An 18,809-nucleotide genomic window follows, 5' to 3' on the forward strand; every position below is an offset into this window, starting at 1 on the left:
CACAATTGGCTCATTTTGCGAGTGAGGGTGTAGAGATGGTTTGGCATGGAGACTTCTTACACAGTCAAAACCCATGTCCTAGTGCAATTTCTTCACTTACACCCCTCGGCCTGAGGCTTGTGCCACAAGGTCACCACAGGGAGGAAGAGGGTGAGGAGTCTTGAAATGTGAGGCTTGCCAACAGACACACATTGCTTCAGTTGTCTTTCCCCTTCACGATTAGGTAGAACATGGCTGACCCCTGCTGCTCCCTCTTATCCTGCTAGAGGGCTGGTAAAGGTCCCATGCGGTTTAAGATGACTTGTAGCTATATTTGGTGCTTCGTATAACCCTGCCTTGGTTGAAAGGTAGGAGCAACTAAATGTATCATCCTCAGAAGGATGAAATTCCTGCTGGCTCATGCAGTATACAAACGGGTCACCTGCCTGGAGGAACTTAGAAACTATTTTCAAATATCTGTTCTATGAGTTTACTTCTTAAGGACGGGTGAAAAAAATTGAGGTTCATACGAAGGGAAATGTTTTATTGGAGTAGAAAGCGAACTAAAGTAAAAAAATAAAAATAAAAGTTTAAAAATGGTAAAAATAAGGTAAGGATGGGGGTTGAGAGGGTAAGTCTGTGGAAGTCAGAGAATGTATGCTCAGATGTCGTCCCTTGCTAGAGGAATCAAGCTGCACCTCATTGATTAGGTTTAACAATGTCTTAACATCTCTGGGGTTTCTTGTGTCCATTTACTAAGGGGGCACAGCCTCTCACAGTGGCGGCTGGTGAATTGTTTCATTGGAGGAGCATATATGATTTCCACACATATGTGGGAGCGACTTTGCGCAGAACGGGAGCCTAAAGCAACCAAGGGGATTTCAGGGGGGTTCTCCTGCTTGGGAAATGTTTAAAATAATGGGTTGAAATGGTGCTTTTTTACAGCACACTTGCTGTGAAAAAAGGGATAAAAAGTCACACATTTTGCAATTGATTTTGTTGGGGAACTCATGACCAAATCCAATGGATGAAAGTCACAAACAGTGCACAGGAGCATTTTGCAACAAATTGTCATGATGACTTTTCCCACAACATATGCCAGTACAAAAAAAAAACATTTTCATGCTTGCTCTGCCCATAGTGGGCAGCCTATTTATCTAAAAGTATTTATTTCTTATTTCCCCTTGGCGGAACACCACGGGGTGATTTTTGTTAAAATTCAAAATTAACAAAGCTCATGTCCAGTGTGCGCTGAAAACTATAGACTGTAATGTAATTGGGAAATCCTATTTTGCCTATTAACCCCTGACTTCTTTTAAGAAGAGGGGTGTCTTTGTACCTAAACTAAACTAAATCTCTAAACTGCCATCTTCCCAACAAAGTGGAGGGGGTCTGAAATCCAAAATTCCCAAATCATTCCAATTTTCACCAGCCCACTTCTCCAACACAGGCCTTTAAGTGGAGCGGTTGGAAATCCCAAATTCTTAAATCATCCCAATGTTTATGTCCGACTTGCCCAACAAAGACCAAAGTAGAGACTGGGTCTGAAAAACCTGCTGCCAAATCACAGAGTGTTTATTTACTGCTAGCCTTTTAAGCGCGCAGGAAATCCAAAATTGTACAACCTTGCAAAGGTAGAGTGATTTTATTCAGGGGTCAGTGTTGATGAGCATTTGTTTTGAAATGTGTATAAAGTAAAATATTGTGATTTGAATTTTCTCAACCAAATTCTGTGAGTAATTTATGTGGAGATAAGTTTATTGTGTTGTGCCATGGATAAAGTGGTGTAAGACATTTTAGAGCAATTTTCTATTACCTATCCTCCAAATAAATGCAAATATATTTCCTGTACGCCGGCATGGTTCTTGGCTCATTGGTAGCTCAGGGGGAGGAATCCAAGGGTTATGATATGCATCAGAAATAGGGCTGAACAAAGAACTGACATTAAACCGTGTATTGTGTGGTACTTAGATCAGGGATGGAAGGAACTCCCTGTGTTGAGCAGGGCCGGCCTTAGGGCAGGGCGAGTCAGGTGACAGCCTGGGGCGCCATGCCCCCCAGGGTGCCATTAGCCCCCTGCCACACCAGCTTGGGCGAGTCTTTTTAAAAGGCTCCCCCGATCTGGCGTAGTGGGAGAAGGCGCGGCAGGTGCAGTTTTGTTATTAAATGTGCCCGCATTAGCGGGAGCATTTAATAACAATAGGGTGCTCATGCTTTTCATCAGCACCATATTCACATGACTACCTCCTCGCTCCAACGCAGGAGCAAGGTAGTTTGCATTGGAATAGGACGCTCATGCATTAACAAGAGCGTTCTATTGCAGTGATTAGCCCCCTGCGAAGCGCGGAGCGAGGAGGTATAAAAAATATGGCACGTCCTGCCCCCGCAGCGCCCCCTGTTCAACAGGAGTGCGCAGAGAGGGGTGGGTGGGGGAGCCTATTCGCCCAGGGTGCTGCTGCTGCTAAGGGCCCTGGTGTTGAGGGTTGCCTCTCAATAAACCGTTAGAGGCGCGAGTTCTCAATCCACAGAGCTCTTTCCAGCTATTAATAATCAGACTGTGCTAAAGGTCTGCAAAATTTGCATACTGGTGAAAGGCCGAAGTACATATTCAGACAAGTCGTTTCCATGGGCTCTGGCATTGTTTGTGAGGGAGCAGGCGGGGGTGGGAGTCCTCCCAGGCAGGGCAGCGCTGGCTGATTAATGTGTTTCAAGGCCTTCTTTCTTCGGTGACGTCACTGCACATGCCAGGGAACTTGTCAACACTGGCGGACGGCGGAAGATTTCGCCACCGCTTGACTAACTTGACAAAGTCAGCTTCCGCCTGTCTCAGAGAACAGAGACGAGGACAAAGGCACTGCACGTGTCTTGCCCGCCAGGGACCACCATCAATAAACTCTATTGAACAGGTGTCTGCCTTGATGGCCTCGGGCTGTAGGGCTGCATGTTACCGCCGACAGAGAATGAAGACCCGTGTCCATGTTTCACTAAATGGGGACCGTGGTACAAAGTAGGTTGGACTTGTACTATATATTTATTTATTTATTTATATAGCGCTGCCTGCAGGCATCAGAGCGCGGACACATTTTGGTTCATAGATCTGCTTGTTCAGTATGCAAATACTGGTAGTACTTAAATTGTATGGAGATGTTTACAAATATTACAATGTAATACGTCACATTTTGTTCCCAGCTCAAAAAATACAAACTATCCTATTAATCCCAAAAATGTGTGCATCTGGATAAAGGGATAATGTGTGCATTATCCAGATGTGTGCATCTGGATAAAGGGCTTCATTAGGAGTATGGCGGGATTGCCAGTGGCAATTAACGGTAATCACTTACTGTTACCGCCAGAATGCCACCTCAGGACCTGATTGCAAGGTGGCGCCATTCCTCGTTATGGACTCCATTGGGGTTTGGCAGAATTACCACAGACGGGCAATTCCACCAGTGATCATTCCACCGGCGGTAATTCCTCTATTGTTGGAGGTAAAGTGATGAAAATATTCCAGTTAAGTGCTGGGGGTTTTCTAGCACTTTTTCTTGCAAACTGGGAATCTGATGTTGTGTGAATCCATGACCCCACCTTTTTTCCACACTGCCATACTTGTATTTAGACCCAAAGCACAGTGCGCATCTAACAAGGAGGCAGGCCTCAGGCTGCTGTGTTCAGATGTAGTAGAGAAATATCAGTATTATATAGTTAATGTGATCAAATGACTCCATGCAGTCTAGAGCCTCATGCACCAGTCCTGGTTTTTCACTTCTCTGCCAATTGCACTCTGGGGTTTGTAGTCTTCGGTCACCTCAATTGAATAAAATAGACTTAAGTAAAAGCGAAATAAAATCAAAGCCCAGGAGGAAATACGGTGTCCCCAGTGACATGGGATCACCTAGTTACCTCATATATAGGGCCCATAGCAGTGGTGTTCAATTTCTCACCTGGAAAAATTGTATTTATGGATGGCGCAGCACTTTCACCACCCAACGTTGACAAACTTTGCAGACCAGTGGCCAGATTACGAAAACATTGCACCGGTGCAAGTGCGAAGTTGCACCGTATTATCGCTAGGGCAAAGGTTGCCTTAGTGCTAAAACTTTGCCCTTCAACAAAAGTGCATTGAAAGTGCATGTTTTTGGCACTAGGAACATTTTTGCTCTAGTACTTTTACCATGAAAAATGGCACTTGTCATGGTGCAAATGTTTTCAAATACAGTTTCAATGTTTCTGCACTAGGGCAAACTTTACCCTAGTGCTAACACAGTGCTACTTTTCACTTGCACCAGTGCAGTGTTTCTGTAATCTGGCCCCAGATGTACATCCAGAGTGGGCATTCACCAATAATGCCCACCTCACAGCAGGACATTTTCCACACAGCATAAGTTTTCACTATTCCTGAAAATACATTAAATAATTAATCAAATTAGAAGGAGAAAAATTAACGTTAAGAGTACCTCTCACTATGATAATTGTATAATTTTAACATGCTTAATACCCATAGGTTTCTAAACACGGACACAGTAATCGATCCTGTGTTGCTCCGCATTGTCTTGTTTCCAAGGCAAGCTCATTGCTCCTGAGCTATCCTCCCGGAGATGACTCAGAACATGAAGAGCCAATGGTTTTGGCATTTGCAGTTCATTGTGTTTTACATTTGTGAACTTGTTTCAGGCCCCAATCAGTGGTCGAAGTGGGCGGGAGCGGTGCTCCTCTTTATTTTTTTTTTTATTTTTTAAGTTGAACTGTTCCTATACTTTTATTTTGAAAAGAACCCGTTCCGGAATGGTTTTGCTTCAAAATAAAGTGTAGGGAGAAGTTGAAACTTGCACTGCACTGAACGTTCCCTTAAACAGCAGGCACATTTGTTTATGGCGGTTAAAGTGTACAAAAAGAAGTAGTGGATCTATGTTCCCTGCTGGCCTGCCCCGCCTCCCCACAAACCCCCTTCACCACGCCCCCTCCCACACACAATACAAACCCCCAAACATATGCACTTACTTTTTGTGGGAACGTTAAGTGCAGTGCACTGACTGTGCAAGTCTTCCTACACTTTTAAATTAAAATGAAACCATTCCAGAACAGTTTCTTTTTAAAATAAAAGTATAGGAACAGTAAAACTTAATTTAAAAAAGTAGAGGAGCACCGGTCCCAAAGGTTCCCGATCACTTCGATCACTGGGTTTTTATGGCACATGGGAGGGGGCATGGCGATGGGGTTTGTGGGGAGCGGGGAAAGGCCAGCAGGGAACATAGTTCCACTTCTTCTGTTACTGACTTGGACTACTGGCCCCAACCAGTGGACTTTACTAGTAGAGAATTGCAGACGCTAGCTTTATTTCCCATTCCCAGCCCCTGGTCAAGTCAATTCTGCACGCGGCAGGCACCCTGAGGAAAGCGCGAGACCGCTTTGGGGTAATAACAGGGTCTAGTGTTTTAGTTGGTGTTTTTATCAAATCAGTCGAATTCCAGTTTCTTTTCCATTGCTCAAGGACAGACCATAGTCCAAAAACCCACAAGTGGCAATTGTCGTCCACTCTGTGTAACTGCCTGGAATTCCCAGCCGGAAGCTAGGGTTTTCTGGAGCAGTCCCAGCTGCAGGGCTAACACCTTCCCTTTGTGGTAGAGTTGGCTAGAAAATCCCAGCGTGCTTCCGGAGTGGTGTTTCCCGGTGTGTTCTCCCGCCAAGGTAAACACGCATTCAATTGGCGTGAGTATACAGACAAGCACAGGCCTGCATTCAAGGTAGTTTTGGCACTCGGTCCTTTCCCCGATGGTAGCAGGTGCTTTTAACGACGTGTGCGTGAATGCACTTGCTCTATACAGCCTCTAACTCGGACCCTTTAATTTCTTCAGAATTGTGGATACGTGTAGGTGCCAAATAGGGGTAAAGTCGTGGCTGTAGTACCCTGCAACGAAAGCGGAGTGCAGCACCTGCGCCCAGTGCCGGAAATGGAAAACATTCACTCTATGAACCGCCTCTCGCTTTGTCCTTGGGATTGTGTGGCAGGTGCTGACAGGTGGAGCGCCAACCCAGGTTGAGTAGTAGACCATCTCTTCAAGGAACCCATCCTGGTCATTTGCATAAAAGCAAAGAGCATTTTGGGAACATAAGAATGACCACGTAATCTTATATTTACAATGGGCCTCATTACGAGTAGGGCGGTAAGGGATACCGGGCACTGGTAAGGCGACCGGTGCCGGTAATCCCTTACCGCCCTACTATGCGGTCCCTTAGCGGGTCCCTTCCTTAACGCCTGGTCTGACCAGGTGTTAAGGACGGGACCCGTTAAGGGACCTGGGCGCAAATAACGGGCTTGGCATACGCCGGCCCATCATTTGCACCCTCCCCATTCCCATTGAGCCCTATGGAGGCTGAAATGGGAATGGGGAATGGTTTGGTAAATGGGGACTTACCGGTCCCTCCAAGGTCGGAATGGACCGGTAAGTCCCCAATGTACCAAACCGGAGTTGGTACGGTATGGGAGGAAGTCATGGCGCAAATAGCGCCATGACTACCACCATACTCGGAATGAGGCCCAATATGTCTGTGATGGTGCTTCAGCAAGAAACCCTTCTGAATATGTAATGGAACGTGGTCTCTTTTTATTTGTCACAGAAAAATATCCATATCTCGTGTTTTTACTGCCTCCATCATTAAAGTGGTCACTTTGTTCGTGCACTTTTATTCGAGCAGAATTCAACCCATTTCTTTTAATGTCTATGGGCCCCATTCCGAGTATGGAGGTAGTCATGGCGCTATTTGCGCCATGACTACCTCCCATACCTGGTCCGGGTCTGACCTGGTTCAATGGGGACTTACCGGTCCATTCCGACCCTGGAGGGACTGGTAAGTCCCCATTGAAAAATCCATTCCCCATTCCCATTTGAGCCCCCATAGGGCTCAATGGGAATGGGGAAGTAGCTAATAACGGTACCGCAATTTGCGGTACCGTTATTCGCTCTGTGGTCCCTTAGCTGCTCCCGCTAAGGACGCCTGGTTTTACCAGGCGCCCATTGCGGGACCCGCTAAGGGACCTTGGAATAGGGCGCAAAGGGATTACCGGCACCGATGTTCTTAACAGTGGCCAGTATCCCTTTGCGCCCACCTCGGAATGAGGCCCTATGTGTATGAAGGGGTGGAGAAGTAGGGGGTTGGGGCGTGGATGTGGGGGGATGTGGTAGTCAGGGGTGCATGCAGGGGACTCTGTCGAATTCTAGTCCCACAAAATTGCACGACCAAAATGATCTTTTTTTGTGATTGGTGTTCTGATGATTTTGTATAAAGTTTATGTGGCTATATGTACAATAAAACCATTTTTTCGAAAAAAGGCCTTTAAAAAAAATGAGTTGGTAAAAACACAAAGGGGGGTCATTACGACCCAGGCGGTAAGGGGTTAACGGCGCCAGTAAAGGTGCCAGAGCCGCCAACCCTTACCGCCGTATTACGAGTCTGCTCGTGGGATCCCGCTAAGGACGTCTGGTCAGACGAGACGTCCTTAGCGGGTCCCGCAAGCAGACCAGGGTGCTATCAACGGGCCCGTTATTAGCGGGCCCGTTGTTAGCACCCTCCCCATTCCCATTGAGCCCTATTGGGGCTCGAATGGGAATGGGGATGTGCTGGGGTGGGCTTCCCTGAATGGGGAAATACCGGGCCCTCCAGGGTCAGAATGGCCCGGTAATTCCCCATTCAGGGAACCCGGACCCGGTACCCGGTAAGGGGATAGCCATACCGCAAATAGCGACATGGTTACCTCCTACCGTGTAATGAGGCCCATAGAATCAAAAACATCTGTAAATTGCAAGGCATATACAGCCATTTCGACGTCTTGGCCCCGGGATGTGAGGCTGTTTCTGCACGCAGCCTGTACATAAACATTCCGTGTTGTGAGTCTTCTGACGCGCTGCTCGTGGCTAAAAGCACCCGCTGATTATGAGGACTGCTGAGCTAACTGAGCTCATGGTATTTGGGCCTCGTGACGAAACAGCGCTCCTGCAATACAAACTTTACCGGAGAGCAGCTCTGTCTTGTTCCGGCCTTTTTCTTACCCTGCCTGCGCCCCTTTCAGGCACATCATGCCGGAGAAAGGGGGAGGGAATCTTTGTTTTGCCGTATGAATGCCTCATGCCCAGTACAGCTAGGGTGACCAGACATCCCGGTTTTGCTGGGACTGTCTGGGTATTTGCACCTCCGTCCTGTGGCCCGAGACTTTTTTAATTTTAAAAACCTAGTCCTGGGATCCAGTTTTTGGCCCAATGTCATGATTTTTCCATGGGTTTGGCCAAAAAAACAGAATGGTATCCACCCGTTTTTTAAAACCTGAAATAGTCTCGGGACCCCGGGCGCTCTACTCACTCGATAAACATGACATGGGGCAGGCCACCCACATAGAAGTAGGACTAGTTTCACAGCTGAAGCTGTAGTCCTACTTCTGTCAGTGGCCTGTCCGGGTTTTTTTATTTTCAAAATCTGGTCACCCTAAGTACAGCTAGCATTTCCAGGTAGGTGTGTAGTGTAACCCATAAAGGTGAATTCGGTATTCATGTAACTGCAAGGCTAAGCTCACGGTTGTGCTTCTGACCAGTAGGGCGAGGTTCCCCTCAGTCCCCACAAAGGGATCCTGCCGCAGAAATGTTTGTAGAGGACAGTCTAAATAGGAAGAAAGACAACAAAACCAAGAAAGGTTAAGCTCCACTAGGTTTGCGCTGCTAGACTCCCAATATTTGAAAAGAACTGCATATATAGGGAGCAATTGTGATCCAACAAAGACAGAAGCACGCAAATAGATGTCCAATATGTCTTGTATTCGGATATTTTCACCAGCCAGAAAGATTTGCCGACACGTGTTTCGACCTTCTGCGGTCTTTCTCAAGGCAAAAAATCAGGATTACATGCACACACAATACAATCAATAATCCAATAAACCAAGAGAAATTTGTAATCAAATTAACCCAAAAAAAAACATACAATTGAATTAACAAAGATACATACAAGTGGATTCCAGTGGATGGATACATGGGATACCAAAAAACACGTTCACAAAGAATCTGAAAATGTAGATGCATACATTACCAAGATGAACGTGAGATAAACATGATACATATTCCAGGACAATATCATCGATGGAAAATATACAGAAAAATCACAGAAAAGAAAAGGAAAGCACATAGGCCAGAGGCCATATTAGAATCATTGTTTAACAAGATAGATCCAACAAATAACAGTTGCGAACCCAATATGTTCTAACTCACCCTACTATACACCTTTAACCTGTGTTAACAGTGTGCCCAACTAGGCTTGATCAAGAAATGTGCTGACCATAAACTTTAGCCCTGAATTGCCGGTGGCTGCGCCTGGACAGAGTGCCCGCTCGCAAACCGAAAGAAAAATAACAACTAGCATGCCCTAATAACACTACTGTTCCTAAACCCCCACCACACCTCTTATGTACAACCAAATATACTCTAGCTACCACTTGGTCAAAAATATGTTACCTGATTAAAGTCCAACTAGTACTGCTGATATGCTACAGACATTTTTGAAAAAATCAGAGTATCGTCTCCAAATAACCTGTGTTAGACAGCGTGAACAAATGCAAATAATATGTGAGGGTATGACTCCCTGGAATAAAAGGATTAATATAAACCAGCACCATGTAATCTGCACCCGATATCAGTGTGATGGAAAGTTACGTTTCGATGAAAGCTGTTCCGCGAAACAACTCAATAAGGATCCGCCGGGTCACTGCAGAGCTCCAGTGTATAAACTGAAGCGAAAATCTGCGTCTGTGAATAAAGTGACATGAAGACCACGCACTATAAAGAAAATGCGGAACCATTGCTGAAAATGCGAGCATTTCAATAAACCGACCACAGTAACAAATGTCAGCAGTCTTACCTTCAAAGAAACTACTGTCTCCTAAACTATATCACAGAGTCCACATAGCTGCTCGGTACCATATCATCTGAGTAAAGCACCTCACTGGTGAAAATATACGTGGTGCGTCACGTGTGCCTATGGAATATATAATAGGAAGAAAGGCGGCGTGTGTAATTTGTGGGCTAGTAGGAAAATTCACCGTCAGTACTTGCTCTCTACAGAGGCCATTGTATGGACATGTTGGGCAATCTACGGAATCAGGCCAACTCCAAGAACTCTGCCTGCCAGCAAGCAGAGAGCTGTCATTTTGGAAATCAACAACACCCTCCTTCTGTGGGCTCTGTCCCACCCCAGTTGCATCGCCATGTGTTATTCATTCCACCATCTCGCCCTGGGCACAGACCAGGTTACGGAACCCAAATGAGTTCCCATAACGATCCTCCCCACTGTGGTAATGTGAGTATTTCTATGTTCTCCTGCCTTTGGGGAGTTTGTAGTCTCTATCCTTGCCAGCCAGGCCCCACTTCTCACCTGGAAAAGGAAAATCCATGTTTCCCCTATTACGCTGGTGTGAGTTCTGTGATCAACCCCAAATTCCCACCCCTGCCTAACCCTTTGAGGTAGACAATCTATGTGATCTTATGTAAAGCGCTTAGAAGAGCATAGCGCTGAATAATTCTTGCTCAGCACTCCACGCAGGGAGCTTGCCTGCCCTGAGAGCTCCACGACCGAGCTCTGGAAGCGACCCGCCTTACTGGGCAGCGTTCAAGAAATTGCCAAACTAGTCACTGATGGTCAGCCGCAAGATGGCGGGCTCCTCCCAAAAAGACTTCCATAAAGACTTGATACTGCGTTAGAGACAATGAAGGGTACAATGGGAACATTTTAATTTACTCTATGTTCTAGTTTCTGGGCTCTATCGTACTGTCTAGATATTTCTTTTGGTTATTTCATTTATAAGCACCAGACCTGTATTTACCATAACATATTGGACTCATTACGTGTTTGCCGGTCCGGAATAAATGCCAGTAATTCCGGCCCCGGCATTTATTCCGGATCAGCAAAACACAAGTCTGCCGGTGTGGGCCATGGATCTCCCAGCAGGCCTGACCTGCCATTAGATCAAACACCTACCAGCAGATAAATGCCCGAAACACCGCACAGGTACTCACGGTGACAGTGATTCGGGCAATCACCTCCCCATAGAGTCCTATTGGACTCCATGGGATTGGGAACTTACCATCACTCCACCGCCCCTAATATCCCAGTAACACCGGGATATCAGGCGGCAGAGACGGTAATGCAGGGTTGCCGGTATCCCACCGGCATTACCAGCGGGATACGGGCAACCCTGTTAAGAACCTCGTTGTCTCTGTATCATTACAGTGACATACGGAGGTGGACTAGTCTACAGGGAACTCTGGATATTTCCTGGTGGGCCTCTGAATCAGAGGCCTCTTTTGTGTGATTACTTATAGTATTTCCAAATGTGCTTATGAGAAGGAATTTGGGCTTGCTCAAAATGTGTAATATGGGACAACTTTGAAAATAATTTCCAGGGTGTCTTTTCGTTCCCTAGTTCCAGTGCAGCCACCCGGCATCTGATTGAGCCTGGCAGGCCCATCAGGCTACTCCAGCATCAATAGTTCTGTGGAATACCCACGTGTCAAATAATTGTTGCACCCCCAGCACATGACCACCAGTCCAGCCGCAATCAACTCACCTTTCCTTGAAAATGGTATACATTCTTTATATCGAGAATTATATACCGAATCACTTATATATCTAAACATAAGCCTTGCAACCCCTTATATCGAATATATTTATGGTGGGGTAAAGGGTTAATGTTTTGGGGGAAACGGTTGGGATGGGTTTGTAGGAGTCGGAAACGGGGTTTTGGAGGGGGAAACCACCCCCCCCCCCAAAAAATACAAAAAATGTACACAATTCAATATTCAGGTTTTCGCGGTATATATTTCATATTTCTGAAGTACCATAAAATAAAAAGCTCTCTGGCTGCACTGCCACATTCTCTCGCAGACCTCCAGCAACACTGAAAAGGGGTTCATCCTTGTGCTATGTTTCTACTGTGGCTGGCAGCCATCTTTTATTTGTAGTTTGTAGTCAAACCATTTCTACACAAAAATAAAGTTATCCTTACCACCCCAGATGTGCGGCAGGGGTTCTAATGCTATTAATGGCCGCTGTGGGAGACTGTGTCATTCGCCAGGTTATTTACTGTCCTAAGCCCTTATTGAAGGCCCTAGCTTCACTTGGGCCTATCACCTTGTTTTAGTGGGCCATCACTGGGTGGGTAATTCCCCACGCCTACTTGCTGGCCATTAACACCTAATTAATGATGTGTTACTGCATTGTTATCGAGCTGCAGTGCACTCCGGATTTGGAGGTCACTGATGGTCTGGGATTGCCATGGACCCCTCCCGGTCTTACATGACGCAAACCCAGATTGGCATAGATTGGTTTCCAGGTATTTCGCTAGGGTCACCCGGGTCAAGCATTTTCTATTTGTGCATTTGTGGGCTTGACTTTTTAACCTAAATCCCATACAATGATCACAGCAAACTAAAGTATCCAAAGTATTACATGCAAAAAGAGAAGGAAACAGAAGACAATGCACACACATTACAAATAGCCATACAATTCACAGAAATGACCGAGAGTTCCAACTGATCACACGCAATCAATCAATCATGGAGTTTGCACTTGATAGTATATGCGCACGTAGATCTTAAATGTGCTATTTGCTTTTTCATAGAAAGATTGGAGTTAAGATGGACTCCCTAGGTCTTCACAGATGATACTACAGTTAGCAGTTCTAAAGTGATCATACCTGACCCCGCAACAAACAACCCCACTTTGCTGTGATTACGTGCAAGGGAGTTCATACCCCTCCATGTCTGCACCAGTGAAAAGGTGTGATTGATGATAGTTAAATCATGGTCATAGATCCCAGTCAGCTCAAAGATAAATTGGGTATCATCTGCATACTTGGTATATTTCACCCCCAGCACTATCATGAAGAGTAAAGGGAGTGAGTATACATGTTAAAGAGCGTTGGGTAGAGACATGACTGCTGAGGAACACTGCAAATGAGTCAAAGTGATGCTTTGAAATCCTCACTGAGACCCTTGAAAGTTGTGGGCCAAGAAAAAACCCAATCCAGGCCGCAGCAGCATCTGAACAGTTAGTAAGATCGGTTAACCTCTTCAGCAGCAAAGAGTGGTCCACAAGATCGAATGCCACAGACAGGCCAAGGAGCATTAGCAGGGCAGTCGGGCCTTTATTGGTTATTTCTACAAAATGTGCTCTTAGGTCGAGCAAGCCTTCTCAGAACTGTGCATTGCCCTGAATCCAGACTAGCGACATCCAAGCACACCATTACTTTCAATGTGCTCCTGAAGCTGCAGGTAAGCCGCCCTGCCCAATATCTTTCACAGAAAAGGGTCGTTAGTAATTGGGCGGTTATTACCCAAGGGGTTACCCACACGTCTTTCAGGCCCAAAGGAACTGTTGCTGTAGAAAAGGAAGAGTTGACTAAATCAGTGATTAGTGGTGAGAATCAGTTGATAGCCCCCTTCAGTATACTTGCTGAGCAAGGGTCACCCTTGCAAGAAGTTGGCTTTAGGCCCTAAAGGATCTGAATGATATCCTTTTCAGAAACTGACTGGAAGTTACACTTTGATAATAAGAAATAGTGTTACTGGGGTTACCACCATCCATTGAAATCACTGGCGAGGTACCCTAAAATCCTTCCTGACGAATCGTGATGTTGATCAATTTTCCTGACAAATTCAGACTTAATGTTAGTTAGCACATCAACTATCACTGTTCTGGCACTAACTGCCAGATCACTTTCTAGCTTTCATTTCTATAAGAATAATAAACAAATCCCTTGCGCTAGATTTGACATCTGAAATTCTACTATTATAGTTCTCGCGGTTAGCTAGCAAGATCGCTTTTTCATAACCTGCTGCTACAAGCTGATATGACATTCTGTTCACATGACCGCCTTACTTTCCTGTGCAAAATCATTTTGCTATTAAACAAGGTCTTAGCTTTAACTTCGATTTTGACAACCTTCACTCTTTCTGGGGCTAAGGTAATCAATTACCATAGATGTGATCTCCTGAAATTGGCAGACTAATACGTCAGTATCACTAGAGAAAAGCCTGTTAGTAAGCATAAGAATAGTCAGCTCAGCAAAGGCCTTGGGAGTGGCCTTCCTCAGGTGTATTACTTTCTGAGTCAACCCTGGGTTACTATTCACCCATTTAAGTATACACGACGTAAGTCAAAGGATATTAGATGATGATCTGCCCATGGGCAGGAGGTAATAATAGTGGTGGAGATCCGTAGATTATAGTACCCAATCAAGGATGTTGCCATCACTATGAGTAGGACATGCAATATGCTATGTAAAACCCACAGCAGCATTAGGAGCTGAGATTAGTGTGGTTGCTTCCTGATCCAGGTCATTAAAGGCCCAAAAATGCAAGCCACCTAAGACTAACATATATGTTGAATATTCTAATGAATCACCCAATAGAGACAGTAATTGTTCTTCAAAAAAGGGCATACCTCGTGGTGTCTATACAGTACCACCAAAGTGATTGGGGTATTGTGGTCAACATTCAACTTGACAAATATGTGCTCCCAGCCGTCCAACGTACTAGTATTGGTGACATGCATATCCCAGGATTCCTTAGCAATAATGGCAACATCCCCTCCTCTAGAATCATTACGGTCTGCTCTAAAGATCTTAAAGCCAGGAGGAGTGGCTAGGAGGGCCACATGGATGGCTGCATTGTGTAGCCATGTTTCAGTAAGGCAAAGAATATCTAGATCCATGGACATAACTAAATCTGCAATTTCAGTAGCATGCAAAACTACGGGCCTGGTGTTAAGAAGAGCCAGTTTCAGATGGTTAGGCTTACGACAGGGCACAGTGCTACAAGTTATCTCCCTTCATCCTCTAAAGAGTGGAAAGTCAGTGTCAGAAGTCGACCCGGGCTGCCCACCCACCATCTACAGTTAAATCCTGTAATCCGACTGGTGGTAGGGTGGGTAACGCCACTCAGGGGTTCATATTGTTGACCAACGTACTGGCATTAATTGGAGGGATGCTGGTTGTAGACATATCCTCAGATTTTACAGGCATAGTTTTTATCTCAATAGAGCTTGTAACCTTAAAGGGGGAAGAGTCTTGTTGTGATGCAGGCTTCCCAATAACAAGCCTAGTCCGAGGTATAGTTCACAGGTTTATTAAGCTTCTTATCTGCATCAAGTAACAAGGTTACATCGGGTATAAACAAGAGAAATCTTGTGGAGAGCCCACAGGCTCCCACCCACCACCCAGGCTACATCTTAATTAACTGCCTAGGTCAAAACTCCAGTCTCACAACATTCTGCTCAGACACACAGGGTTCCACACTGACATTACACAATGACATCATCACTCACCAAGACATCCGTACAAAGCCAAGACACAGATATAACACACCTCCCCCCGTTACTGAAAGAAATATGGAAATGGAACACTCACACTCAGATATAACACATCTTTCATGGCCAAACGCTTGGCTAAGATTTCAGCATAACAGAGGTGCTTGGAAGAGACGTTATCTGTAACCGTGACCTCGGGAATATCATTGTGCAGCAGCTCAGTTATATTGAGTGGGTACATAGGCTTTGGGGAGGCGCAAGATCCTCAACGAAGCACGCAAGGGCAGAATAACACAAGCAAATAGGCTGACACTAAGCACTTACTCTTCAAACCAAGAATTACAACAGGAAGAAAGAGACAGGCACTGCTTCACCGCATACACCACGGACCGGCGCAGACAAGCTTTAGCCCAGACACGGCAGGCGCTAACGTGCCTGATTAGTTAGTAAATGGGCAAAAAGGGCTGCTGTTAAATGCAGTTCAAGTCAGTACAATTAGCGAAAATGCAAAAGCTACTTATTTTTTTAAAAAGCACACTAGTGGTCCCAGGAAAATCTGAGGTTCAAACACACTAGCATTCCACAACCCACAGAATAGATGCACATAACACGCACACGTACTTCTGTAGAATCAGCTCAAACAAAGTGAGAAGAGTGCCAAGAAAGCATCTTAAGCATCTTGAGTACGGGCGCAGACCAGCTTTGGCCCAGGCGCTGTTGCCAGATTAGTTGGATCAGTGGCAGACATGGACATAGACGTCAAATTGAAGGGTCTTTTTGCTCACTGGACCATTTCTGGTACCTGAGCTGACAGTCCCAATATCTGAAGCCTCCCCCACGCCCCCAAATCTTCCACACAAACCACTGAATCATCTGTATTGATGATTGACTCTGAAAGCCCCTAGAAGGAGACGTGCATTTGGTAAACAACCCATTTGGTTCCAGTTGCAATTCTAAAAAAGACGGGAACTACCTCCTCCTTGGCCAAAAAAGGGACCACTAGAATCACCATGACCTGATTCTCCCTGACCTTTCTGATCACTCTCGGTATAAGAGGGATTGCAGGGAATGCATATACTGAGGTCTAGAGCCAGTCTGACAACATAGCATCATCACCATGCACCCAAGATCTGAAACCTCTGGGAGAATTTGTGGACCTGTCTATTCCAGTGCATTGCAAATAAATCCATCATAGGCCCCCAAATAAGTGGCATACCTCCTGAAGGATGAAAGGATGTAAAGCCCATTCCTCAGGATTGGGAAATCTCCTGCTGAACCTGTCGACCCTAACACTGTCTAGTCCCCTGATGTGAACGGCCTCCAGAGAATCTAGATATCTCTCTGCCCCATTGGCAGGGACCCCAACAATCAAGCTCTAATCACCCCCTGCCAGTTTATGTATGCCGAAGCCATGGTATTGTCTTACCTCCCAACAACTCCTTGTTTCCTCACAGACTTCTTGAGCACTTTCAGAACCCTGCATATAGCCTCTAGCTCTCTCCAATTGGAGGACTTAAAACATTCTCCCTGGAACCAACTTTCTTGAGGACACAGACTTCACGGAGATGCTCTCCAACCAGTCCCTCGGGTGTTGGTAATCAGAATGATCTTCTTGCAGTGTTCTTGACTTGCACCTCTCCTTAGACTGGACATGGATGTATTTCTCATAGCTCTGATTATAGCAGTTTTGAAATCATGCTCCTGGAGAACCAGATCCAAGGACCCATGGAGATGAATGTTTAGTGGTTTATGTGAAGTCATGTCATGGAACAATAAACACACATGATGCCATGTGTCCTGGATGTTAACAGTTCTGTTGGTCTTGCCTCCTTCTTTTGTTAACAAACTAGCTAACAGTCTCTGTAAATGACATCTATCCAGCAGAAGGCGAACCTTCAGCTCCCTCGTGCACAATTGTGCCCCTACGGCCTGTAGCAATTGGGGCAGCAGCAACTTTGGTTTTGCTACATTCACCACAAAACCCCACTGGGTTAGATGCTGCCAGACCCTGCGAAGATGTCTGACCGCCATTTTCTGCAGTGCTTCCCAGGCCATCCAGTCATCCAAGTACAGGAAAACCTGCACCACTTCTTGATGCAGGAATGAGACCAGAGGAGTCAGGAGCTTGATGAATACCCTGGGGCTGATTTCAGTCCAAATGGGAGAACTCTGAACTGCACTCCCCACAATGAACCTTAGGATTTGTTGGTGTGTCCTACTGAAGGGAACAGCATGTCCTGAAAATTCGGATACACTTTGGGACCTACTCTGACCTTTGACGAATTATGGGACTTCCCATGGATCCTGGCCCTTGTTGTCCTTGTTGTTCTGACCTTGTTGTTCTGATTTTAGATTCTCAATTTGTGTGCATGTTTGTCAGCTTTAAATATTCAGTAGAACCTGTCCTCCTGTTTCTCTCAGAGCAATTTGTTACCCTCGAATTGAAGCTTCAATGCTATATCGTTCTGGGAACTGTCAGATTGCCAATTGATAATGGGGACATGGCTGTTCCTCTCACTGCATCACAAAAAAGGTGAGACATGAATTTTGTTCACATTCTAAGCCTTCATTCTAAGACAGTGTATGACCAATGTGTATTGGCTCGTAATGCCAAATGAGAGTGGGCTATGATCTCCTGAGAGCTGAATCTTCTTTCTTCTCCGCCCAGTCTCTGGTGGTTGCCTCCTCTGCGGCCATAGGTGATCTGCCCACCAGACTGGATAAGATGCCATCAATCTCAATAGATTCTGGTAACTTAGATCCCTCTCTTTTTGGGGGATGAGGGCATAATTAAGACATACATCGACGCATGGAGATATGCTCCAGGCCTTGCCAGTCCCTCACCATGTTATCTTTATATCCAACATGGTGGGTATATTCTTGTACTGCCAGATAAGGACCAGGCATGGATTGCTCTGAAAATCCCATGGACTACCATGATTGTTGAAGTACCTTGTCCACCTCCTCTTTGGCCAGGTACTTGCCCATGACCTCTTCCTCCTCCACAGTTTCTGGAGAGGAAATAGTATAAATTGAAGAGGAGGATGATGAACTGGACAGAGAAAGCAAAGACGAGGAAGCTGAGGATGGAATATTCCTACCCTTTCCCTTTTCCTTGGCTTATTTGTCCTCATGTAATGCCTGCTTAACTATGTCCTTTACTTCTTTTTTTTGACAATGAGTAAGAGTTGTGCCTTGAATGGAGATTGTTATGCACTTTCACCTCTTATTCCCCCCACCCCTTGGTGGGATTATCTGCCTCCGTATTTTCTGCATTCTTCCTTTTCTTGTATTCATCTTTACCACTACTTATCACCGAGTCAAGAGTCTCCCTGGACTTGTTGCACAGCAATGTGACATATCGCTCTGGCTTTGATCACTTTCACATGAATAGGTAACTTGACAGATCACTCAACCCCAAACCAAGATGGGCACTGTCCCTTTGTTGACATGTACACAGTGCATGTTCCCACCTGCTTAACATTTCTGTG

The 18,809-nt window shown here is 45.6% G+C and overlaps 1 protein-coding gene across 2 annotated transcripts in view; it reads left to right on the forward strand.

The window, feature by feature from the left end:
- VWA1 (von Willebrand factor A domain containing 1) overlaps nucleotides 1–18,809 on the forward strand; it is a 332,806-nt gene that overhangs the window by 73,065 nt on the left and 240,932 nt on the right. Inside the window, exon 1 of one of the 2 annotated variants that reach the window (XM_069610127.1) lies at nucleotides 2,953–2,986. The exons of the other annotated variant lie outside the window; for it this stretch is intronic. Within the exon in view, the coding sequence (XP_069466228.1) occupies nucleotides 2,968–2,986 (19 nt within the window). The 5' untranslated portion in view covers nucleotides 2,953–2,967. Of the gene's footprint in view, nucleotides 1–2,952; nucleotides 2,987–18,809 lie in introns of those variants that run through there. 2 annotated transcript variants of the gene reach the window in all.

Source organism: Ambystoma mexicanum, chromosome 8 (genome assembly GCF_040938575.1).
Source record: "Ambystoma mexicanum isolate Mex_15411 chromosome 8, UKY_AmexF1_1, whole genome shotgun sequence".
Lineage (NCBI taxonomy): Eukaryota > Metazoa > Chordata > Amphibia > Caudata > Ambystomatidae > Ambystoma > Ambystoma mexicanum.